The 26242-nt window shown below is 40.2% G+C and overlaps 1 protein-coding gene across 8 annotated transcripts in view; it reads right to left on the reverse strand.

Moving 5' to 3' along the window:
• The window catches only part of LOC140186043 (DENN domain-containing protein 1A-like), a 630918-nt gene that overhangs the window by 235645 nt on the left and 369031 nt on the right, over positions 1–26242 (reverse strand). For all 8 annotated transcript variants that reach the window (XR_011882770.1, XR_011882769.1, XM_072239859.1 and 5 more), the window contains 2 exons: positions 13621–13666; positions 285–386 (listed from right to left, as the gene is read on the reverse strand). Coding sequence is in view for 6 of the 8 variants with exons in the window: in XM_072239859.1 (XP_072095960.1) it covers positions 285–386; positions 13621–13666 (148 nt within the window). In the remaining 2 variants the exon portion in view is untranslated. The remainder of the gene's footprint in view (positions 1–284; positions 387–13620; positions 13667–26242) is intronic.

Raw genomic sequence — 26242 nt, forward strand, 5'->3', positions numbered from 1 at the left:
ATGCTTTGGCAGAAAGACACTTGTAACTTTAAACTGAAAAGGAGAACGAGTGAAGTGAACAGCGAAGCGTGCTGGTAAAATACCAAATGTTTTCATGTAGCCCTGTCTCGCATGTAGAAAAACAAAGTAATTTAGCGAATAGATAACATTGTCAAAGAGACATAAAACAGAGAACTGAAGGGGATGGGGGTAGGTAGCGAGAGAGATACTTGAAAAAAACTGCTGTATTAAATTTTGAGTTCAGTAATAAAAGTGCACAGAAATCGGAACAAGGTCATACTTACCACATCATTAGGAAGGCTTTGAAGATCATCAAATGGTGTCTCTAGTGTATTGTTGTCCACGTTTAGTATCACTACATCTTCTAAAGCCATGTTCCTCACTTTCTGTTGTGGAAAATGAAACATTTTTTGAAAAGAATGCATTTAGAAAAATGTAGTTTGACATCTGAGTTCATTAGCACTGGGGATTAAAGCCAGCTTGCAACAAAAGCAGGCCGAATTACTCATGGTATACTTCAGTCAGTCGCAGAGAAAGGGCAACATTGAAAGTTGGGTGAACTGCAGTTTTGGAGTTGAAATATATCATATCTATAGCTCAAAGTATACTTTTTATTTTTTTTAAAATTTTATTTAGAGATACGTTGCGGAACAGACCCTTCCAGTCCAATGAGCGCCGCGCCACCCAGCATCCCCTGATTTAACCTTAGTCTAATCACAGGACAATTTACAATGAGCAATTAACCTGCTAACCAATACATCTGTGGGAGGAAGCCAGAGCACCTGGAGGAAACCCACATGCATACGGGAAAGACGTACAAACTTTCTTACAGAGGACACTGGAATTGAATTCTATGCTACCGTGGTACCCCAAATTTTCAAAATTTGTTACAAACCAACATTTTATGTATTTATTTATTCAGAGATACAGCATGGAACAGGCTGTTCTGGCAAATGAGTTGCAATGCCCAGCAACGCACCTATTAACACTCATCTAGTCACAGGACAATTTATACTGACCAACCAGATCTGATCCATGCCGTCTCTGGGAGAATATACAAGCTCCTTACAGGCAATGGCGGTATTGAACTCTGAACTCCAATGTCCCAAGCCATAATAGCGTCACACTATCGAGGCACCCATTACACTTATAAAGTTTAATGTCAGCTGTTCATAAAAACATAAAACAAGTGATCTGCGTATTTTTATTACTGTTGTAACTTATTTGTCATTTTTATGTATGGTACATTTGAAGTTGCTTATTTATTTATTTCGCAATGCAGCACAGAGTGAGCCCTTCTGGCCCTTCAAACCACATACCCCACAACCTCCAATAAATCTGATGAACACCAACCTAATTTACAATGACCAACTAACACACCCAGTACATCTTTGGACTGTGAGAGAAAACCAGGGCACCCAGGGAAAACTCATGCATTCTATGGTGAGGACGTACAAAGGCTCATTACAGAATAGCACCAGAACTGAACACCAAAGTCTGGAATGCCTCAAGCTGTAATACCACCGAGCTAATCGCTATGCTACCATGGCACCTCACGGTATTAATTTTTTTTGAATTACTAATGGAAAGCAATGAAATAAACCAGTACTTACATTAGACGGTCTAACCTTGCATTAAAAGACACACACAGTGCACCGTTGAAGTTCTCTCACTAATAGAAACCGATGCCCTCAGTATTACGAGATATTCTCCATCTAATCAAAAGGTCCAGAGATTCATCTTGCCAACTACTAAGCACATTGTTTATTACGCCTATAAATATGGCTTACCAAGAATTTCAGACTTAATCAATAAATGCTGTTTTCCTAATACAAACAGTGCTTTGTTTTCAAAATGACACCACCACAGTTAAAATCCATTAACTTTTCAAACAAACTCCAGGGGTCCTTACTCACTTGCTTATTAAGTAGAAAACAGTCAGTACTATTTTTCTTGATGATATGCCTTTTTAAATCCACACTCCAATTAGGACCTTAGCATATTGCCATCAAGTTCTCAGAAAGCCTCACTACAATTCAGGACAAATAAAAATATACAGAAATGTCCTACAAACACTTGAAGATAAGAGTTGCAAACTTCAGATGACACGGAAGTTAAATGACAATTCTTTAAACTGATTCTCCTCCTAATCAAGTTAAAGAAGTAAAGGATATAGAAAATTGTATTGAATAGTCATTAGTTCTTGTTTTGAGAACTTACACCAATATTTTGCCTTTATAATGGCTTAAAGTAATGTGGAAAGAATGTATCTCATTTCTCAAAGTGACAAACGTGATTTTTTAAAACATACGCCGGTATGTCAATCTGGCTGCCAGAAGCAGGAAAAGCTTATGATATTAAATTTTATGCTTTCATGCCCCGGCAGTAACCAGAAGGACTTAATGAAATCCTCTCCAGATTTACAATCTGAAGCAGCTATTCAGCAGAAAGATATGGTGAGGCGAGACATGTCCTCTGACCTTTAAACTCTTTGATCCTTGCCCAGCGGGTGAGCAGCGACCCCCTTCTGTGTGTTTTCCACTTTCCTGCCAAACTGTTACCTAGGGTCTGCAACAGCAATGATCTTAAGCAGGTGATTTTTGGGGGTATATTATCATAAACAGCTGTAACGGACTGATCTGAAACTAACTCCACTGACATGAAGGATGTCCAAGCCATTTTCTTATTATTAAACTCAGCAAAGTCCCATTTGTGTTGGTCATTTTGAAATTGAACACATCCTGCTGGCTTTTGAAGGAAAATTGCTGGCAATTAAAGTTAAGCTATGCATTGCCTGCACAGAAGTTATATCTTTGACAATATGGGGATTGGGACTACCAGCAACAACAGAGAACAAAAAATCAGAACATCTTAAAAGTACACAATAAAATTGCAAAATAATTTCTTCTGACATTCTACCCTGTGTCCTGTATTTCCCCATTGTTTAACTACACTTAGTGGCCACTTTATTAGCTACCTTCTGTACCTAATAAAGTGGTCACTGAGTATACGTTCATGGTCTTCCGCTGCTGTATCCCATCCACTTCGGAGTTTGATGTGTTGTGCATTCAGAGATGCTCTTCTGCACTCCACTGTTGTAACATGTAGTTATTTGAGTTACTGTCACCTTTCTGTCTGCTTGAACCAGTCTGGCCATTCCCCTCTGGAGACCCTCATTAACAAGGCATTTTTGTCCACACAACTGTTGCTCGGTTGATGCTTTTTTTTGTTTTTGGCACTACCCTCTGTAAATTCTAGAGTCTGGTGTGAGTGAAAAATCCCAGAAGATCAGCAGTTTCTGAGATACTCAAACCACCATGGCTGGCACCAACAATCTTTCCATGGTCAAAGTCACTTAGATCACATTTCTTCCCCATTCTGATGTTTGGTCTGAAGAACAACAGAATCTCTTCACCATGTCTGCATACTTTTATGCAGTGAGGTGCAGCCACATGATTGGCTGATTAGATATTTGCATTAACAAGCAAATGTACAGATGTACCTAATAAAGTGGCCACTGAGTGTATATTGCACACACTGAAATTGCAAAATAATTTCCTTTGACATTCCACTTTGCATTTCCCATTGTACAAACAATATTTTTATGCTTGAGTACTAGCCTGGTTATTCCAAGTTTTAGAACAACATTATTGTACTGGTTCCCTTTTTACAATGAAATTCACATGGAATAATCCTTGCAAATGAATACTCCCTAATGAATCTACCTGCCTGTTTCGAAGGCCCAGTTACAGCCAATATTTTAGTCTTCAGGCTGAGATCCTATTGGATACTGTGTATGGTGCTCAATCGATCTCCAGGAGGTCACTGTTCTCTGGAGATGGATTTTGTTCAGTACAGCAGGCAGTGATTATCCAAGTTGACAGGATTGAAGTCAATTATGCATTCTTTCCATCTATCCTAGACTGAAGGCATTTGCATATAGTTTTTCTGTTTGAATTACTAACACAAAAAAGAGGCAGGTTGCGCCAGTATGCTCAATTAATCACTCCTTCTTGTGGCCTTAAAGGTGTTCAGAGGAACTCAGCTTTCCTCCTAAAAGCCCCAAAGCTTGCCCCGGTTGTATCCATTCCACATACTAATGTTTATATGTGGTCTCCTTTCTCTTTCCTCTGAGGTGTCAGACATCAGAATCAGAATCAGAAGCAGGTTTATTAACCCCAGCATATGTCATGAAATATGTCATTCTGCAGCAGCAGCAGTACACTGCAAAGCATAATAAAAACTATAAGTTACTATAAGAAATATATATATATATATATATATACATACAAATTAAATTAAACAAGTAGTGCAAAAAGAGAGCAAAGAAAAACAAAAAGAAATAATGAGGCAGTATACATAGGTTCATTGTCCATTCACAAATCTCTGACGGTGGAAGGGAAGAAGCTGTTCATGAAACATCGAGTGTGTGTCTTCAGGCTCCTGTACATCCTCCTTGATGGCAGCAATAAGAAGAGGGCATGTCCTGGATGATGGGTCTCCTGAATGATGGATGCCACCTTATTGAGGCATCACCTTTAGAAGGCACCCTGGATGCTGGGGAGGCTAGTGCCCATGATGGAGCTAGCTGGATTTGCAACTTTCTGTAGCTTTTTCCGATCCTGTGCAGTGGCCCCTCCATACCAAATGGTGATGCAACTGGTTAGAATGCTCTCCACAGTATATCTGTAGAAACTTGAAAGTATCTTTGGTGACATACTATAATTCCTCATGAAATATAGCAGTTGTCCTGCCTTCTTTGTAAGTTCATCAATATGTTGGACCCTGGATGGATCTTCAGAGATGTTGACACCCAGTAACTTGAAACTGCTCATTCTTTCCACTTCAGGTCCCTGTGTGTTCCCTCAACGTCTCCTTCCTTAAGTACCCAATCAAGTCTTAATGACGTCGAGTGCAAGGTTGTTATTGTAACATGGTTCGAAGCCAATAGAATTCTTCCCTGATGTGGGAATTGAGTGAGTAATCTTGCCAGTGAAAGTAGCACTGAGTGAATACTAGATACACTGCCCAGCTTTAAATATCTGAATAGCCGCAATTCTAATATTTGACCCACGGGTAATCAACAAGTCACAAAAGACTGTAAAAATCCCAATTTTGTATTGTTATTAATCCAATAACTTAGACACAATTTAAAGACTTGACAAAACAATTATAACAAGATGTATGCCTGGTTTTTAATATCATGGGTTAATCAAATTCTAGAACTCCCTTTTAAACCCCAAAAATGTTAACCTTTTAAATTTTAAGTTTGTTTGATAATTTTAAGACAGATTGCTAACTCTGAACATTAATCCATCATGGATGTCAGTTCTGTTTTTTGCCATTTTCAAAAGAGATTAAGTCACACTTCAATGAGAGAGAGAGGCAGAAGAAAGGAAATCATAGGCCAGTTAGTCTGGCCTCAGTGGCTGGGAAGGTACTGGAGTCAATTGTAAAGGATCAACTTTCAGGGTACTTAGAGGCACATGGTAAAATAGGCCGTAGTCAACATGGTATCCTCAAGGGAAACTTCTTGCCCGACAAATCTGTTGGAACTCTTTGAAGAAAATTACAAGCAGGATAGACAAAGGAGAATCGGTTGACATTGTATTCTTAGATTTTCAGAAGGCCTTTGACAAAGTGCCACAAATGAGACTGCTTAACAGGTTAAGAGGACGTGGTATTACAGGAAAGATACTACCATGGATAAAGAAGTGGCTGACTGGCAGGCAAAGAGTGGGAATAAAGGGAGACTTTTCTGGTTGGCTGCTGATGACTAGTGGTGTTTCACAGGGGTCTGTGTTGGGACCAATTCTTTTTACGCTCCATGTCAATGACTTGAATAATGGAATTGAAGGCATTGTGGATGATACGAAGATAGGTGGAGGGGCAGGTCGTTTTGAGGAAGTAGGGAGTAAGGACTGAGACAGATTAGGAGAATGGACAAATAAGTGGCAGATGGAACACAGTGTCCAGAATTTTATGGTCATGCACTTCCAGAGAAAAAATAAAAAGGTAGACTATTTTCTAAATGGACAGAAAATTCAAAAATCTGAGGTGCAAAGGGACTTAGGAGTCCTTGTGCAGGAATCCATAAAGGCTATTTTTCAGTTTGAGACTGTGGTGAGGAAGGCGAATGCAATATTAGCATTAATTTCAAGATGACTAGAATATAAAAGCAAGGATATAATGTTGAGCCTTTATAAAACACTGGTGAGACCTCACTCCGAGTATCATGAGCAGTTCTGGGCCCCTTAGAAAGCACATGCTGACACTGGAAAGTGTTCAAAGAAGGTTCACAAAAATGATTTTTCCAGGATTGAACGGCTTGTCATTGGAAGAGCGTTTGATGGCTCTGGGCTTGTATTCACTAGAATTCAGGAGAATGAGGGGTGACCTAATTGAAATGTATCAAATGGTGAATGGTCTTGATACAGTGGATGTGGAGAGGATGGTTCCTATGGTGAGGGAGTCTAAGACCAGTGGGCTCATCCTCAGAATAGAGGGGCATCTTTTTAGAATGGAGATGAGGTGGAATTTCTTTACCCAGAGAGTGGTGAATCTGTGGAATTTGTTGACACAGCCTGCTGTGGAAGCCAAGTCTTTACAAGTATTTAAGGCAAAGGTTGTTAGATTCTTGATTGATCAAAGCATGAAGTGACACAGGGAAAAGGCAGGAGATTGGGGCTGAGGGGCAAATGGATCAGCCACAATGAAATGACAGGAGACTTGATGTGCCAAAATGGTCTAATTCTGCTCATATATCATATGGTCTTTATTGAATGAGATAGTTTGCACCTTCTTTCAGAAAATCAATGCAGTATAGTAGGCAGCAACATTCCAATTATATGGTATATAGTTTTATTAAATAAATACACAGCTTATAAATTTGAGTGATAAAGCATGTGTAAAGCTGAGTAATAATTCAGAGCACTCTCTACTGAGAAAAAGCTCAAAAAGGCATAGTTGAAAAGGCAATTTAAGTACTATTTAGTTAATAGTACACCCATGATTGTGTAGCCAAGTTTCCATCAAACTCAATATATAAGTTTGCTGATGACACAACAATTGTAGGCCGTATCTTGGGTAATGATGAGTTTGAGTACAGAGAGGAAATTAAGAACCTGGTGGCATGGTGCGAAGACAATAACCTATCCCTCAACGTCAGCAAGACGAAGGAATTGGTTGTTGACTTCAGAAGGAGTAGTGGACCGCATGACCCAATTAACATCGGTGGTGCGCAAGTGGAACAGGTCAAAAGCTTTAAGTTCCTCGGGGTCAATATCACAAATGACCTGACTTGATCCAACCAAGCAGAGTCCACTGCCAAGAAGGCCCACCAGCACCTTTACTTCCTGAGAAAACTAAAGAAGTTTGGCCTGTCCCCTAAAACCCTCACTAATTTTTATAGATGCACCGTAGAAAGCATTCTTCTAGGGTGCATCACAATCTGGTATGGAAGTTGTCCTGTCCAAGACCGAAAGAAGCTGCAGAAGATCGTGAACACGGCGCAGCACATCACACAAACCAATCTTCCGTCCTTGGACTCACTTTACACCGCACGCTGTCGGAGCAGTGCTGCCAGGATAATCAAGGACACGACCCACCCAGCCAACACACTTTTCGCCCCTCTTCCCTCCGGGAGAAGGCTCGGGAGCTTGAAGTCTCGTACGGCCAGATTTGGGAACAGCTTCTTTCCAACTGTGTTAAGACTGCTGAACGGATCCTGACCCGGATCTGGGCCGTACCCTCCAAATATCCAGACCTGCCTCTTGGTTTTTTTGCACTATCTTACTTTCCATTTTTCTATTTTCTGTTTATGATTTATAATTTAAATTTTTAATATTTACTATTGATTTGTAATCCAGGGAGTGGGAAGTGCAGAATCAAATATCGCTATGATGATTGTACATTCTAGTATCAATTGTTTGGCGACAATAAAGTATGAAGTATAATTTACACGATCAGATATAAGGTGAACAAACTATATAACAAGATTTCACATTCAGCAGAAAATGCATCCACCTATAGAGTTGAAGTGCCATGGTCTATATTAAAAAATGCACTAGAAGAATCAAGTAGCCCTCAAACTGCTCAGGCAATTGATAAGATTAATGTACATATTTATTGTATATAGTTGTTGTGCCTCTCCACTCCTGTGGTGCGCGGGGCAGTAACCTGGCCGTTTCTTTAGCATTTGTCTGTTTTTTACGAGGCCAAGTTGCCAGCTCGACCCTGAACCCAGCACGGATGGAAAGCATGCACAGAGCTGGCCAAGTTTGATCCTGGGATCACTCGCTTCAAAGTCTGATGTGGATGCCACTACACCACCAGCCGGCCATTGCATATGGTACCATAAAGTTATCATACTCCTGTGCCTAGTGCCACTTTCTGGACATATGTTCAATCTATCTACTATATATACATAAGCCATCTTATTTACTTATATTTATTGTGTTTTTTAATTATTATTGTTGTTTATTTTATTGTGTTTTTTGTGCTGCATCAGATCCGTAGTAACAATTCTTTTGTTCTCCCTTACACTTGTGTATAGGAAATGACATTAAACAATCTTGAGTCTATAGTATACAGAACCATAAGATTAATGTACATATTTATTGTAAATGGTACCATAAGGTTAATGTACACCTGTGCCTAACGTCACTTTCTGGACATACACTCAATCTATGTATGTAAGCTATCTTATGTATTTATATTTATTGCGTTTTCTTTAATATTATTGGATTCTTTATCTTATTGTGTCTTTTTTGTGCTGCATCAGATCTGTGGTAACAATTATTTCATTCTCCTTTACACTTTGTACAGGAAATGACATTAAGCAATCTTGAATCCATAATATTTAGAAGCATAAGATTAATGCACATATTTATTGCATCTAGTACTAAGTATGAGACTTTAGCTATACGGACTTTTATCTTCATTCAATGTTATTTAAATTAAGTTGTATATGTACACTACTATTCAGAGTTTCTTAAGAGATATCTTTAGTAGTCAATGTCACTTTTTAAAATAGTTTTTATAGGTAGGAAACCTGCAAAACGATAAAAAAGACAAACTAGGTGGTGATAGGAAACCCAGAGCACTATCACTTTAGAACTACAGTAATGATTTTCAACCATACATCATCTGTACTTCCAAGCCATAAAACAGATGGCTGTTTGAATTTCGAAATGGTGTCCAGTCGGAATAAATTTATGTGAAACTGCAAATTAAGCCTCACATTATATGCATTCTCAATGCCTGAATAAAATACAGCATAATATAAGAATTCATTTGTGAATAAACTTAGTTCTGTTGAAACTGAAGCTTCACAAGACTTTAATTGAACAATTATAATGCCCAACCAGCTCTCCCTGACTATAAAATTTGTAGCTGTTGAGTAACTAATGAACTGGCTGGTCTAACAAAACAAATTCAAAACATTATATAGATATAACAAATTCATACTTGAATGTGTTAAGCCATCCCTTCATTTAAAAAGACATATTTATTAGACTATCATTAAAGTTTTCTTTTAAAGAACAACCTTCATAAGGTGTAATCCATTAAGTTAGCCAAACTGGAATACTATTAATGGGAAAGAGAGATTTGCCAATAACATAGAATATAAAACAGTGCAGCACAATACAGGCCCTTTAGCCCACAATGTTGTGCTGACATTGTTGACAGTGTCCATTATTAAGGACCTCCAGCACCCTGGGCATACCCTTTTGTCACTGTTACCATCAGATAGGAGGTACAGAAGCCTGAAGGCACACACTCAGCCATTCAGGTACAGCTTCTTCCCCTCTGCCATCTGATTCCTAAATGGACATTGAACCCGTGAACACTACCTCACTCTTTCAATATATGTTATTTCTGTTATTTGCACGATTATTAATCTATTCAGTATATGTATATTATAATTGGTTTACGTATTTATTTGTTATTATTGTTATTATTTATTTTTCTTATTATTATTATTTGATATTGCATTGAACTGCTGCTGCTAAGTTAACAAATTTCACAACACATGCCAGTGATAATAAACTAATTCTGATTCTGATTTTATAACCTACTCTAAGATCAATCTAACCCTTCCCTCCCACATAACCTTCCGTTTTTCTTTCACCCATGTGTCTATCTAAGAGCCTATTAAACCACTTTAATGTATCTGTCTCTATCATCACCCCTGGCAGTGTGTTCCATGCATGCACCACTCAGTGCAAAGTAAAAACTTACCTCTGTTTTTCACCAAACGCCTTAAAATTAAGCCTTCTTGTATTAGCTATTTTTGTCCTGGGAAGAGGTGCTAGCTATTCACTCTGTCTTTATCTCTTACTAACTTGTCAAGCTACTAAGTCACCTTCCATTCTTCTTCGCTCCAAAAAGGAAAGCCTTGGCTCGCTCAGCCTATCCTCGTGGTTATGCTCTCTAACCCAAGCAGCTCATTTATCTCATCTGTTGTTTCAATTTATCTCACCAACAGAAAGTGGCAAGGATCTTACAGGAACTTTTGAAAGTCTGATATCCATGCAGCTAGCTTAAGGGTTGTCGTGGTATACGCTAGTAGATTCTTTGCATTGTATTGTCATCTGCCTGGCTGTTCCACTATCATCTCCTTCCTCTTAGGCCCATCACCCCTACTGGGGCATAGGCCGCCGACAACACTTTCACCACACAACTTCAGATAGCTTCCAGGTAAAGATCCTTCCTCTCCCAGGGATGAGGACTTTAGAGCTTCTGTTGAAGTTTCTGTTGCTCTGGATTTTTCAGGGACGGGGTCGCTGGCCCCCCATGCTCAACCCTCCTCCTTTCTCACGGGCTTGGGACCATCCGTGGCAGAGTTCCGTCCGACCATGGGAACACCAAAATGGTCAAATTAATTTTAATACATATTGCTATTTTCTAGTCCAGATTTTAAAACTTATTCTGGAAAAAGAAACAATCAACTACCAATCTGCAGGCAACGTCACTTAGATTTATCTATTAATAGACAAACTTGGTTATATAGTGAACAAACAAAGCTTGTTAATCTAAACAGGGGAAACAAAACTTATTAAGTAGTTCTTTCCTGATTTATGATAAAAGGCAAACCGAAAGATTGCCCGCAGCTATAGAGCATGGCTTCAGATCTACAAAAATATATTTTCAAGAACTGGCACTCAATCTATTTTATTGAAGTATGTATACTATGTAGCTCTGAAGTGCTTTTTTTAAAGTCAGCTCCATGTGCAGTTAGATTCTGGAAAGTGTTCTTTCCTAGTCTTTCATAATCCTAAAATACCAACAGCACAAGTAGTAAATTCTGTGTCACTCAATACAAACGTGGATACTTCCTTGAGTTCAAACAATAATTCCTTTATTTTTTAGACCAGAAGACCATAAGATATAGGAGGAGAATTAGGCTATTTGGCCCATTGAGTCTGCTCCACCATTTCATCATGGCTGATGCAACAGCTGCAAATAGTAACTATATTTTACTACTTACATACCTACTGCCCATTACGACTCTAGCATTACAGGCAACAACGAAGATCCTCCATCTCTGGTGGTGTTCAGGGCTTCCTTCATCATGTCAGTAGCTTCCTCTTGGTTTTCACTACTGTCATTTATGCAAGTCCCAAGTAAAGACTCAGGAATACCATCGCACTCAGATGCAGAAGGATTCTTCATTGCTGTTTCTGTAACAAATTTGTTTTACTAGTCAGGGTTGTTAACCCTGAGTTGTATCCCCAAATCCAGAGGTCTGGTGGACTACTCTTAGTATGGTCTCAACCTTTTGACCGGTTTGCCGTGGGTGACCCCACCAAAAGCCAAAAGCATAAGGCCTGACTCCAGCCAGCATAGCTCTCCGGGTCACTGAGGCTCACAAGCCTACAAATCACAACAAGGTTGTGGTCCTCTTGGAGGTTTACTTTTAATACTCTTCAGAAAACAGATTGTGATCCACTTGTCCCTACGAAGTATTGCAAGGACTGCTGAGGAGATCATCTCTTTTTCACCCATCAGAGATATTTATCAGGAGTATAATTACTATTTGCAATTACCATTGATCAAAAATAAAGGAATTCTTGTTTCAATGCAAAGGAAATACCCAGATTTGTATTGTGTGACACAGAATTTGTTACTTTTATGCGTGGTATACATACTTCAATAAAATAGACTGAGCGCTGATTGTGTTCTTAGCATTGTCAATAATCCCTCCCAACAATCCAACAAAATCTTAAACCCACTACCATCAGGCAGGAGGAACTATAGCATTAGGACAAGGACTGTTAGGATACGAAACAGCTTCTTCTCCCAGGATGTGAGACTGAACTCCCTGCCACCACCCGGGTCTCATCACTTACGAAGCACCAACAGCGTTATACTGCTTACTTTTCAATTATGCTAAATGTCAATCTTCTGGAATATATTTTATTATTTGTTAGTTTTTTTGTGATAATATTACTTCATATGTTGCGTGTGTGTGTGTGTGTAGTATATGTTGTACACCTTGGTCAGGAGAACAAAGCTTTGTTTGGTAGTATACATGTGTATGTTTGAATGACAATGAACTTGAACTTAAAAACACATGAACAGGTATATGGAGGAATTTAAGGTAGGGGGGTTATATGGGAGGCAGGGTTTGAGGGTCGGCACAACATTGTGGGCCAAAGGGCCTGTACTGTGCTGTACTATTCTATGTTCTATGTTTTATGTTACACATACTTCCTAAAAGTCTCCATACCTGTTGTAAATTGATATACAATGTCTATATTTTCAACATACTATTGACTTGCAAATAGCATATCGTTTTGTTTTTGTGTATTTAATTCAAGAAATTGTAAAGAACTGAGCTGCTAATAGTTCCCTTTAAACCAAAAATGAACGACTTGTATTAGATCAGTTGAAAAAATGAGCAGACTCAGGATTCCTGTCCAACTGCAGATATCCCAAATTTGCTGGCTGCTGTTTGCTGACAATTTCACAACTGTGATCCCTGTGGAGTCCAACAGAAGAAAGCAAACTTGAGACAATTATCCGGCAGTTAAAGTGGTGAATCTAGCTGCTGATCATACATCAGGCTATGATTAGCATAGGAAAAGCTAGACCGTTCATTTGAAAAGAGTGGAGTGCTTAGAGTCACAGGGCACGGCAGCACAGAAGCAAGCCCTTCAGCCCATCTATTGTGTGCTTGCAAGAGATAAAAGATCATCTTTAGGTGATTTATATTTTTTGTTGAAGTTTAATTTCTTCAAATTTTCTACAAGTGTTCGTGTGTTTTCATTTATTAAGCAAGTGACACAAATATTAAAATGTCAATCAATTTTCCCCTCGTTGCTTCTTGCGACATGACTTCCTTTGATATTCCCATGTGACAGCATGACAGCACACGAGACCCTGTTACCCCAGGTAACACCCTGCCAGTGGGGCTCAGGAAGCACATTAATAGCTGGAGATCAACAGAGGTTAAGGTCGCACTCACCACAGTAAATTCAGGCCTATTAAAGAAATACCTCTCACTTAGACAAGCTGGGAAATTAAAATACAGTCGAAATGAATTGAAATAATAAATCATAAGAATTTAAACAGCTTAGGAAATTATTCTATTTTCAATTTGAAGAATGAACTTACCTCCATTAAACTTGAATGCACTCCGATGAGATAGGGCATCGGTGCACTATAGAGGGAAAAAAAATTCATGTTAATCTTCGCAACTCTCAATTGGATTTATAGAGCAGATTGAAAACACCAAATGAATCAACCAATTTTGAAACAATCGAACAGACAAATAACATTAAACCTTGAAATGTGAAATTCAGACCCACATTTAAAAGGTTATGAGGAATTAAACAAGGAAAAATAAATCTCTTAATAGTTGTAGATCTCTTGAAGCTACAATTACTTTGAGCCTCACTGCAAACAGAGGTCATTCAACCATTCCATAATACAAATTACAGTTAATGTCACTAATAGTGAAATTTAACTTCTGCCGCAGAGAAAAAAGGCCAAAACCAAATCACCACTCTCTCACACGTTACAACATTATCTTTAAGTCATCAAAGAAGAAAAAAAAAACAGGTGGTGTATAAAATAAGCTGGCAGTTTGCTTTCACCCAGTTTACGTGACAGCCAAATTAAAATTTCATTTTCAGGAAGTTAAGAGACAAATAACATAAGAAATGTGAGTTGGTGGTAAGGAAGGCAAATGCAATGTTCACGTTCTTTCAAGAGGACTAGAATGTAAAGCAAGGATGTAATGCTGAGGCTTTAAAAAGCACTGGTCAGACCACACTTTTCAAAGTTCAAAGTAAATTTATTATCAACGTATATGTCAGCACATACAACCTTGAGATTCATTTTCTTGCGGGCATACTCAATAAATCCAATAACCATAATAGAATCAATGAAAGACTATACCCACAGAGTGGACAACCAGTATGCAAAAGACAACAAACTGTGCAAGTACAAAAAGATAAAGAAATAATAATAATAAATAAATAAGCAATAACTATTGAGAACATGAGATAAAGAGTCCTTTGAAAGTGAATCCATAGGTTCTGGGAACAGTTCTGTGATGGGGCAAGTGAAGTTGAGCGAAGTTATTCCCTCTGGTTCAAGAGCCTGATGGTTGAGGGGTAATAACTGTTCCTGAACCTGGTGGTGTGAGTCCTGAGACTCCTGTACCTTCTTCCTGAAGGCAGCAGTGAGAAGAGCGCATGGCCTGGGTGGTGGGGGTCCTTGATGATGGATGCTGCTTTCCTGCAACAACACTTCACGTAGATATGCTCAATAATGGGGAGTGCTTTACCTGTGATAGACTGGGTCATATCCATTAACTTTTGAAGGATCTTCCAGGGTATTTTCCAGGGAGTGTTGTGAGTAGTTTTGAGCCTCCACTTCACTCCACTTCCAGGGAGTGTTGTGAGTAGTTTTGAGCCTCTTATCTAAGAAAGAATGTACTGGCATTGGAGAGAGTCCTGAGGAAATGAACAAGAATGATCTCAGGAATGAAAGGGTTAACTTATGAGGAGTATTTGAGAGTCTGTACTGCTGAAGTTTAGAAGAACGAGGGGGGATCTCATTGAAACCTGTCAAATATTGAAAGGCCTAGACAGAGTGGACGTAGAGAGAATGTTTGCTATAGCGGGAGAGCCAAGGACCAGAGGGCACAGCATCATAATAGAAGGAACGCCTCAACAGAATAAAGCTGATGAGAAATTTCTTTAGCCAGAGGGTGGTGAATCTGTGGAATTCACTGTCACAGACAGTTGCAGAAGCCACGCCATTGGGTGTATTTAAAGTGCAGGTTGATATGTTCTTGATTAGTAAGGGCATCAGAGGTTACGGGGAGAAGGCAGAAGAATGGGTTTGAGAGGGATAATAAATCAGCCATGACTGAATGGTGGGGCTGACGATGGGTCAACTGGTCTAACTCTGCTCCTATGTCTTACGGTATTAAGAAACAGGAGCAAAAATGTGCATCTTCAAGCCAGCTGCTCTTGTCAGCAAGATCAAGGCTGATCCGACATGTATCCACATTCCCACCAATCCCCTTTCCTCTTATTGCCTGACAGCTGAAAGGCAGAACAGGCATAGTGGGCTGAATGGCCTTCTCCTGCTTTTATTTAGGCTGTCTGTATACTCAACAAATTTGTACAAGAGATTCTGCAGATGTTGAAAATCCAGAGTAACACACGCAAAATGCTGGAGGAACTCAACAGGCCAGGCAGCATCTATGGAGGGGAATGAACAGTCAATGTTTCAGGCCAAGACCTTAGTTCTGATGAAGGGTCTTGGCTTGAAACTTAACTATCTATTCCCCTTCATAGATGCTGGCTGACAAACAGATTATTTGCAGCCCTTTTAGAGATTTCAATCAATTACTAACCAAACAAAAATTTTCTCTTAATCTCAATCCTGAAGGTCAAACCCCATATCTTGAGTGTTTACCCAAGGCCGTAGTTCCAAAAACTCTTTTCAGAATCTTAAGGAGCTCAAAGAGACCATATCTCGTTACTTTAAATTCCAATTGCACAAGTTCCCCCAATCAATCTTCGGAATCCCTTAATAGTTAATAACTTACTTGTCCCAGCCCTGATTATTCAAGGAGCAATTCTTCGCTGCTTCCACTCAAATTGAAGAGATTTTGTCTCATCCCCCGTAGCCAGGGATATATCACTGCAGTTATTTATCAGAATTTGGTCAAATGTGACTTCTCCTTAACAAATACATGTTGACTATAGCTAATTGTATTTTGAATTTCTAGATACAGTACCTTGTCCTACCATTTCCAAATTTCCACAATGACACATTTCATTGTATGTTTCAATTACATATGATAAATAAAGCTGATCTTCTTTAATCTTTAAATCTTTTCTATTTTATCTATCGGGAGTTGATATGATTCCGTGTTAGAGTCACATTCACAATCAGGTTTAATATGTGGGCATATGTTATGAAATAATTTGTTTAGCAGCAGCAGTACATTGCAATACATAATAACAAAAACTTTAAGCTATAAATTACAATAAGAAAGAGCGACAGGAAAAAAGAAAAAAAAGTAGTAAGGTAGTATTCATGAGTTCATTGTCCATTCAGAAATCTAATGGTAGAGGGGAAAAAGCTGTTCTGGAATCATTCAATGTGTCTTCAGACTCCTGTACCTCCTCCTTGACGGTGGCAATGAGAAGAGGGCTTGCCCTGAATGATGGGGTCCTTCATGACAGACGCCACCTTTTGGAGGCATCACCTTTTGAAGGTGTCCTCGATGGTGGGGAGGCTAGTGCCCATGATGTAGCCGAGTTTGTAACTTTCTGCAGCTTTTTCTGATCCTGTGCAGTGGCCCCTCCGTACCAGATGGTGATGCAACCGGTCAGAATGCTCTCCATGATATATCTGTAGAAACTTGCAAGAGTTTTTGGTGATCAGAAGGTGACCTAAATGAAACAATTAAATGTTGAAAGGCCTCGACAGAATGGATGTGGAGAGGATGTTTCCTATGATGGGAGAGTCTAGGACCAAACGCCACAGCCCCAGAATAGAAAGGTGTCCTTTTAGAACAGAGATAAGGAGGAATTTATTTAAGCAGAGAGTGGTCAATCTGTGGAAATCATTGCAACAGGCAGCTGTGGAAGCCATGTCTTTATGTTTATTTAAGGCAGTGGTTGATAGACTCTTGATTACTTCGGACATGAAGGGTTACAGGGAGAAGGCAGGGGGTTGGAGCTGAGAGGGAAAATGGATCAGCCACGATGAAATGGTGGTGCAGACTTGACGGGCCAAATGGCCTAATTCTGATCCTATACCTTATGGTCTCACGGCCAGTAGGGGTGCACCTTTTGATTCACACAGTCCTCCAGAACCAAATGCAAAAGGTACAAATACACAAAATACAAAAGCTAGCTCTTATTTCTAAACTAATAGAATACTTCCTGTAGCTTCATTTTGTCTCAATTTTTCCTTCAAAGCATTCCACAAATACATTTATAAATTAACACAGAGCTCTATAAAAATTGATGGAATTATGCAGATAAAAGAAATGAATATACAGAGTGAAATTGACACACGTACTCACAATGGGAACAGCATACAGAAATCAACAAGTGGAATGTGTGAAGCCATCAAAAGATAGACTACAATTGTTCTTATATCATGAAGCAGAGACCTATCAAAAACATATTCGGATATTTATTGTACATGAAAGTCCATGCTGAGCCTCAATTGAAAACTTACTTGAATCATATCCTTTAAACGGAATATCTTCCTTTCATACCCCTGTGTAAGATGTGTCAAAGATGAAAACACTCTGAAGTATTGTCTATAAACTATTCATGAACTAGTCTTTCAAAGTAAAACATGAGCCTGAGTTTTTATTTAAAGAAACTGGAATCTCAGTTCAGCATGCTCAGAAAGATTAGGTTTCTTAGATCAGATTAGCTTTACTTGTCAAATGTACATAGAAACATACAGTGAGATGCGTCCTTTGCGTCAAATCAAATCAGCAAGAATTGTGCTGGGCATCCCACAGGTGTCACCATGCTTCCGGTGTAGACATAGCCTGCCCACAGCACACTAACCCTAACTGCACACCTTTGGAATGTGAGAGGAAACCGGAGAGCCAGGAGGAAAGGCACACAGTCACGGGGAGAATGTACAGACCCCTTATAGACAGCAGCGGTAATTGAACTCTGACCTTACAACTGGCACTGTGAAGCGTTGTACTAACCGCTATGCTACCATGCCAGAAATGCCTCCTTCAAGATATGGGCAGAAAGCTTACTTCTTACAAACCTACAGATGTACTCCCCTATCCCCTGTGTAGGTTAGTCTTGTTGCTAATTCCAGAAATAAATGTGTTTAGGTTGAGTGCTGCCTATCTTACATGTTAATGTAAAACATGTAACCGGAAGTCCACAGTCTGTGTGGATTGGTGATAACATATCCTCCTCGCTGACAATCAACATTGTGCTTAGCCCACTGCTCTACTCTCTGTATACACATGACTGTGTGGCTAGGCATAGCTCAAATACCATCGAGAATTTGCTGACGATACAACCATTGTTGGTAGAATCTCAGATGGTGACGAGAGGGCGGACAGGAGTGAGATATGCCAACTAGTGGAGTGGTGCCGCAGCAACAATCTGGCACTCAACGTCAGTAAGACGAAAGAGCTGATTGTGGACTTCAGAAAGGGTAAGATGAAGGAACACATACCAATCCTCATAGAGGGATCAAAAGTGGAGAGAGTGAACAGCTTCAAGTTCCTGGGTGTCAAGATCTCTGAGGATCTAGCCTAGTTCCAAATATCAATGTAGTTATAAAGGAGGCAAGACAGTGGCTATACTTTATTAGGAGTTTGACGAGATTTGGCATGTCAACAAATACACTCAAAAACTTCTATAGTTGTACTGTGGAGAGCATTCTGACAGGCTGCATCACTGTCTGGTATGGAGGGGCTACTGCACAGGACCGAAAGAGGCTGCGGAAGGTTGTAAATCTAGTCAGCTCCATCTTGGGTACTAGCCTACGTAGTACCCAGCACATCTTTAGGGAGCGGAGTCTCCGAAAGGAGGTGTCCATTATTAAGGACCTCCAGCACTCAAGGCATGCCTTTTCCTCACTGTTACCATCAGGTAGGAGGTACAGAAGCCTGAAGGCACTCACTCAGTGATTCAGGAACAGCTTCTTCCCCTCTGCCATCCAATTCTTAAATGGACATTGAATCTTTGGACACTGCCTCACTTTTTTTAATGTATAGTATTTCTGTTTTTGCATGTTTTTTTGAATCTATTCAATATACGTATACTGTAATTGATTTACTTTATTATTATTATTATCTTTTTTTCTCTACTGGATTATGTATTGCATTGAACTGATGCTGCTAAGTTAACAAATTACAGGTCACATGCCAATGGTAATAAACTTGATTCTGATTAATATAGAATGTGCTTTGCATTCACATTTTACAAATGCAGCTAAATAGTTTTTTGCAAACATTAATCTCCTTGACCTCATTGCGGAGAGTTTTTCTTAGGTTATAAAATGTCAATGCTCATAAATTGAATAGGTTAGGACTTTATTCCTTGGAACGTAGAAGACTGAGGAGAGATTTGATAGAGGTATACAAAATTGTGAGGAGTCTAGTTAGGGAAAATGCAAACTGAAGTTGGGTGGGACTACAACTGGAGGTCATGGGTTAAGGGTGAAAGGTTAAAATGTTTAAGGGAAACATGAGGGGAAATTTCTTCATTCAGAGGGTCATGAGAGTGTGGAAGAAGCTGCTAACACAAGTGGTGGGTGTGAGCTCGACTGCAACATTTAAGAGAAGTTTGGATAGGTACATGGATGGAGCTATGGTCCCGGTGCAGGTCGATTGGATTAGGCAATTTATATGGTTTTGCATGGACTAGATGGGCCAAAGGGCCTGTTTTTGTGACTCTATAAAATATATGTACACTCAGAAGCCACTTTATTAGGTACAGGAGGTATCTACACTGACAACATACACTGTGTATGTTCATGGTTTTCTGTTGCTGTAGTCCATCCACTTTAAAGTTTGCGGCACTGTGTGTTCAGAGATGCTCTTCTGCACACCACTGTAGTAATGAATGGTTATATGAGTTATTGTCACCTGCCTGTCAGCTTGAACCTTTCTCCTCTGACCTCTCTCATTAACGAGACATTTTTGCCGACAGAAATGCCACTTACTGGATGTTTTTATTTTCACAATACTTTCTATAAACTCCAGAGACTGTTGTGCATGAACATCTCAGATCAGCAGTTTCTGACGTACTCAAACCACCCCATCTGGCACCAACAACCATTCCACGGCCAAAGTCACTTAGATCATGTTTCTTCCCCATTCTGATGTTTGGTCTGAACAATAACTGAACCTCTTGACCACGTCACCTACTTTTATGCACTGAGTTGCTGCCACCTGATTGGCTAACTAGATATTTGCATTAATGAGGTTAACAGGTATACCTAATAAAGTGATCTCATTAGAATCAGAATCAGATTCAGATTGATTACTACTGACATGATGCATTGTGACAACAATATAGTGTAATACATAAAAAATTAATATACTGAAAGTTACAAAAAGAATTAAACAAGTTGTGCAGAAAGAGAACAAAATCGTGAGGTAGTGTTCATGGGATCATAGACTGTTCAGAAATCTGATGCAGGATGGAAAAACATTGCAAACGTGTTTTCAGGCTTATGTACCTCCTCTCTGATTTGTAGTAACAAGAAGAGTGTATGTCTTAGATGGCATTGGTCCTTCATGATGGATGCCACCTTCTTGAGGCCTTGCCTTTCGAAGATTTCTTTGATGGTGGGAGGCTATTGCCCACGATGGAGAGGGCTGCGTTTACAACACTTGGTAGTTTATTCCAATCCTGTGCAGTGGGCCTTTCGTACCAAACATCATCCCGTTAGAAAGTTAGAATGCTCTCCAAGGTACATCCCTGTAAAAATTTGCAAGAGTCTTTGCTGACTTACTAAATCTCTTAAAACTGTTAATGAAATATTGCCACTGGTGTGCCTCCTTTGTAATTGCATCAATATGTTGAGCCCAGGATAGATCTTAAGGGATGTTGACATCCAAAACTTGAAACTGCTCACCCTTTATTGTGCTGATCCCTCAATGAGGACTGGTATACAGTATGTTCTCCTGATTTCCCCTTCCTGAAGTCCACAACCAATTGCTTGGTTTTAGTGACATTAAGTGCAAGGTTGTTTTTGTGACACCAATCAACTAGCTGATCTATCTCACTTGTGTGGGTTGCTGATTTAAATGGAAGATATCTGCTGTTCTCTATGTACAGTAAGTGTGCAAAGGTGTGGACAAAGGGTAGCTTTGAATACCAGATAGTGGAGATCTTCCCTCATTATTCAATTCAATTCAATTCAAGTTCAATTGTCATTCAACCATACATGAATACCCATGATACAGCCAAACGAGACAACTTTACACTGGGGCCAAGATGCAAAACACAGCACCAACAGTCACACACAGCACAAAGCACACATAGTCAAGGCAAGTCAAGTCACTTTTTATTGTCATTTCGACCATAACTGCTGGTATACACAGTAAAAATTAGACAACGTTTTTCAGGACCATGGTGCTACATGAACAATACAAAAACAACACAAAACTACACTAGACTACAGACCTACGCAGGACTGCATAAAGTGCACAAAACAGTGCAGGCATTACAATAAATAATAAACAAGACAATAGGCACAGTAGAGGGCAGTAGGTTGGTGTCAGTCCAGGCTCTGGGTATTGAGGAATCTGATGACCTGGGGGAAGAAACCGTTACATAGTCTGGTCGTGAGAGCCTGAATGCTTCGGTGCCTTTTGCCAGATGGCAGGAGGGAGAAGAGTTTGTGAGGGGTGCGTGGGGTCCTTCATAATGCTGTTTGCTTTACGGATGCAGCGTGTGGTGTAAATGTCTCTAATAGCGGGAAGAGAGACCCTGATGATCTTCTCAGCTGACCTCACCATCTGCTGCAGGGTCTTGCGATCTGAGATGGTGCAATTTCCGAACCAGGCAGTGATGCAGCTGCTCAGGATGCTCTCAATACAACCTCCGTAGAATGGGGTGAGGATTGGGGGGTGGGAGATGGACTTTTCTCAGCCTTCACAGAAAGTAGAGATGCTGCTGGGCTTTCTTTGCTATGGAGCTGGTGTTGAGGGACCAGGTGAGATTCTCCGCCAGGGGAACACCAAGAAATTTGGTGCTCTTAACGATCTCTACGGAGGAGTCGTCGATGTTCAGCGGAGAGTGGTCATTCCGTGTCCTCCTGAAGTCAACAACCATCTCTTTTGTTTTGTTCACATTCAGAGACAGGTTGTTGGCTCTGCACCAGTTCGTTAGCCGCTGCACCTCCTCTCTGTATGCTGACTTGTCATTCTTGCTGATGAGACCCACCACGGTCATGTCATCGGCGAACTTGATGATGTGGTTCCAGCTGTGTGTTGCAGCACAGTCATGGGTCAGCAGAGTGAACAGCAGTGGACTGAGCACACAGCCCTGGGGATCCCTGTGCTCAGTGTGATGGTGTTGTAGCACATACAAGATACAAGTAACAACAGAAAACTAACCCCTTTCCCACTACCCTCGACCCATATAAGGAAAGGCCTTTTTTTTTCTCCAGGATCTGGATGGATGATAGCAGGTTTGAGATTTCAAGAACATCTGTCAGAGCATAGAGAATTGGTGGAAATGGGTGGGTGGCTGTGCAGATCTGTGGAGCTCGGCTGGGACGATCCAACAAGAGACAGGGCCCAGAGGAAGGAAGTCAGGTGGGCTTGACATTTTAGAAATGTATCATTCAGCATGTTAAAACTGCAGCACTATCTAAGTTCAAAGTTCAAAGTGAATTTATTACCATAGTACATACATGTCGCCACATACAGCCCTGAGATTCATTTACTTGCAGGTATACACAGTAAATCCAAAAACCATATTAGAATCAATGTAAGATCATATCCAACAAAGCGGACAAGCAACCGACGTGCAAAAGATAACAAAATGTGCAATGCAAAGAGAGAAAATAATAATAAATAAGCAATAAATATCGAGAACCTGAGATAAAGGGTCATTGAAAGTGAGTCCATAGGTTGTGGGAAATGTTCAGTAATGGGGCAAGTGAAGCTGGATGAAGTTACCCCTTTTGGTACAGGAGCCTGATGGTTGAATGGCAATAACTGTTGCTGAACCTCATGGTGAGAGTCCAGAAGCTCCTATACCTCCTTCCTGATGACTGCAGGAAGAAGGAAACATGACCTGGGTGTCGGAGGTCCCTGATGCTGCTTTCCTGTGACACTCCCTGTAGATGTGCTTAATGGAGGAGAGGACTTTACCTGTGATGGATTGGGCTATATCCACTTTTTGTAGGATCTTCCATTCAAGGGCATTGGTGTTTCCATACTAGGCTGTGATGCAACCAGTCAATATACTCTCCAACACATATCTATAGAAGTTTGACAAAGTATTAGATGTCATGCCAAATCTTCTCAAACTTTTAAGGATACAGAGGTGCTATTATGCTTCTCTGCAATTGTACTTTTGTGCTGGGCCTAGGACAGGTCCTCTGAAATGATAAAACTGAGAAATTTAAAGTTGCTGACCCTCTCCACCTCTATCACCAAGTGAGCACTGGCTCATGGACCTCTGGCTTCATCCTCCTGAAGTTAATAATCATCTGCTTGCTGTCGTTAAAACTGAACCACCATCACTTTCCATGTTAAAACTATGCCACCATCATCAGGCATATTAAAACTGTATCACCATCATCAGGCATATTAAAACTGTATCACCATCATCAGGCATATTAAAACTGTATCACCATCATCAGGCATATTAAAGCTGTACCACCATCATCAGGCATATTAAAACTGTATCACCATCATCAGGCATATTAAAACTGTACCACCATCACTTGCCATATTAAAACTGTGCCACCATCGTCAGGCATATTAAAACTTTACAATAATCCCTTTACAAAATTTAAAAGTAAAATAACTGATAACAATATTTTTTAAAATCCTGTTGAAGTCACTGAAAATTTACTAAGAGGATTAAATCTCAAAAGGACCATGAGGGGCACAGAATGGGTGAAAGTGCAAAGTCTTTTGCCCAGGGAAGGGGTTGCTGAATACAAGAGGGCATAGGCTTAAGATCAGAGCTGAGGGATTTAGAAGAGACGTCGGGGCAGCTTCTTCACAAAAAGGCTGGTGTGTGTTTGAAACGAGCTGTCAGGGTAGTTGTTGAGGTGAGCATGTTAGCCATCTAGATGTAGGGACGGCACAGTAGCATAACACTTTACATTGCTAGCAACACGGTTCAGACCTATGCTGTCTGTAAGAAGTTTGTAGTTTATCCTTCTGACTGCATGGCCTTCTTCCAGATACTCGAGTTTCTTTCCATATTCCAAGTTAGTAGATAAATGGGCCAACACGAGGAATTTTAAATCTCTTACTAGCTCTTCTTTCAGTTAGTTCTGATGTGAAGGGTCACGGCCCGAAACGTCGACTGTACCTCTTCCTATAGATGCTGCCTGGCCTGCTGCATTCACCAGCAACTTTGATGTGTGTTGCTTGAGATAAATGGGCCATATTGGTGTAACTGGATGGCAAGGGCTCATTAGGCCGATAGGGCCTGTTGTCATGCTATATCTCTGAATAATAAAAGAATACATGGATAGGAGAGTTTTAGAGGGCTATGGACCAGGTGGGTCTAGCTCAATAGCCAGAGCATGGACGAGTGCGGTTGAAGGTCTTCTTTCCATGGTATCACTGTATGACTCTAAAAGATGGAATTGAAGAGAGTAGGCCTTTTTGGGACTCAAGTGATCCTGCTGAAAGGTTTTGGCCTGCAACATCAATCGTCTATTCTTCTCCATATATGCTGACTGACTCACTGAGTTTCTCCAGGACTTTGTGTGTCTTGCTCTCACGATCTATCTTTAAAATTATATTTAGAGATACAGCGCAGTAAAAGGTCATTCTGGCCCAAAGAACCCCACACCACCCAATTACAACTATGTGACCAATTAACCTACATACACGTATATATTTGAAATGTGGGAGGAAACCAGAGCATCCGGAGGAAACACACACAGAAAGGGGGATAATATACAAACTCCTTACAGACAGTAGTGAGAATTGAACCCAGGTCTCTGGCGTTGTTACGCTAACTGCTACACTGCTGTGCCACTGTTAGTTTACCAAAATTATCATGACTTGGCTTTGTGATGTGATGGTGTTATGATTGAAATCCTTTCTTCTCTTGGAATAACAGAATGGTTTGTAGTCACTTTCACTTGAGAACTGGATGTGGAACAAAATATTAAGTTATGTTTTTCTAAACAAATAATAGAAAATGCAGAGTCTTTAAGAATAGGGTAAAGAGTAGGGAATTCCAGTGGTCATCTACTATATCTGGTGTTTCTGATGCGGCCCCTCCTACATCGTTGTGACTTGATGTAGACTGAAGGACTGCTTTGTCGAGCACTTTTGCTCTGCCTACAACAAGTAGGATTTCCTGGAGTTCTCCTAATAGATTTCTTCTTCTTCAGCCCTTTACCTCTTCCACTTATAACCCCCCAGCTTCTAACTTCATCTCCCCCTCCCCCACTTACCCACCTTTCCCTTCACCTGGTTTCAACTTTTACCTGCGAACTTGTATGCCTTCCACTCCCCCCACCTTCTTATTCTGGCTTCTGCCTCCTTCCTTTCCAGTCCTAATGAAAGGTCCCAGCTGGAAACATCAACTGTTTATTCATTTCCGTAGATGCTACCTGTCCTCCTGAGTTTCGCCAGCATTTTATATGTATTATTCTAGATTTTAAGCATCTGCAGAATCTCTTGTGTTTAAGAGTCGGAGATAACAACAGCCACAGTCCTCTGGGTTGAACAACCTTCATCTCACTCTGTAGGTTTAACTATTTAATTCTTTCTTATAAGACTACTATTGGGCACACCTTCATGAAATGCTGTCGCAAAAAAGCAGAATCCATCGTCAGGGATTCCTCACCACCCAAGAGATGCTCTCTTCTCGCTGCTGCCATCAGGGAGGAGGTACAGGCGCCTCAGGACTCACACCACCAGGTTCAGAAACAGTTACTACCCCTCATAACTTCACTCAATTTCATTTACCCCATCATTGCAACGTTCCCACAACCAACGGACTCACTTTCAAGGACTCTTCATCTCATGCTTTCAACATTTATTGCTTATTTA

The sequence above is a fragment of the Mobula birostris genome, chromosome 22, assembly GCF_030028105.1.
Source record: "Mobula birostris isolate sMobBir1 chromosome 22, sMobBir1.hap1, whole genome shotgun sequence".
Taxonomy (NCBI): Eukaryota; Metazoa; Chordata; class Chondrichthyes; order Myliobatiformes; family Myliobatidae; genus Mobula; species Mobula birostris.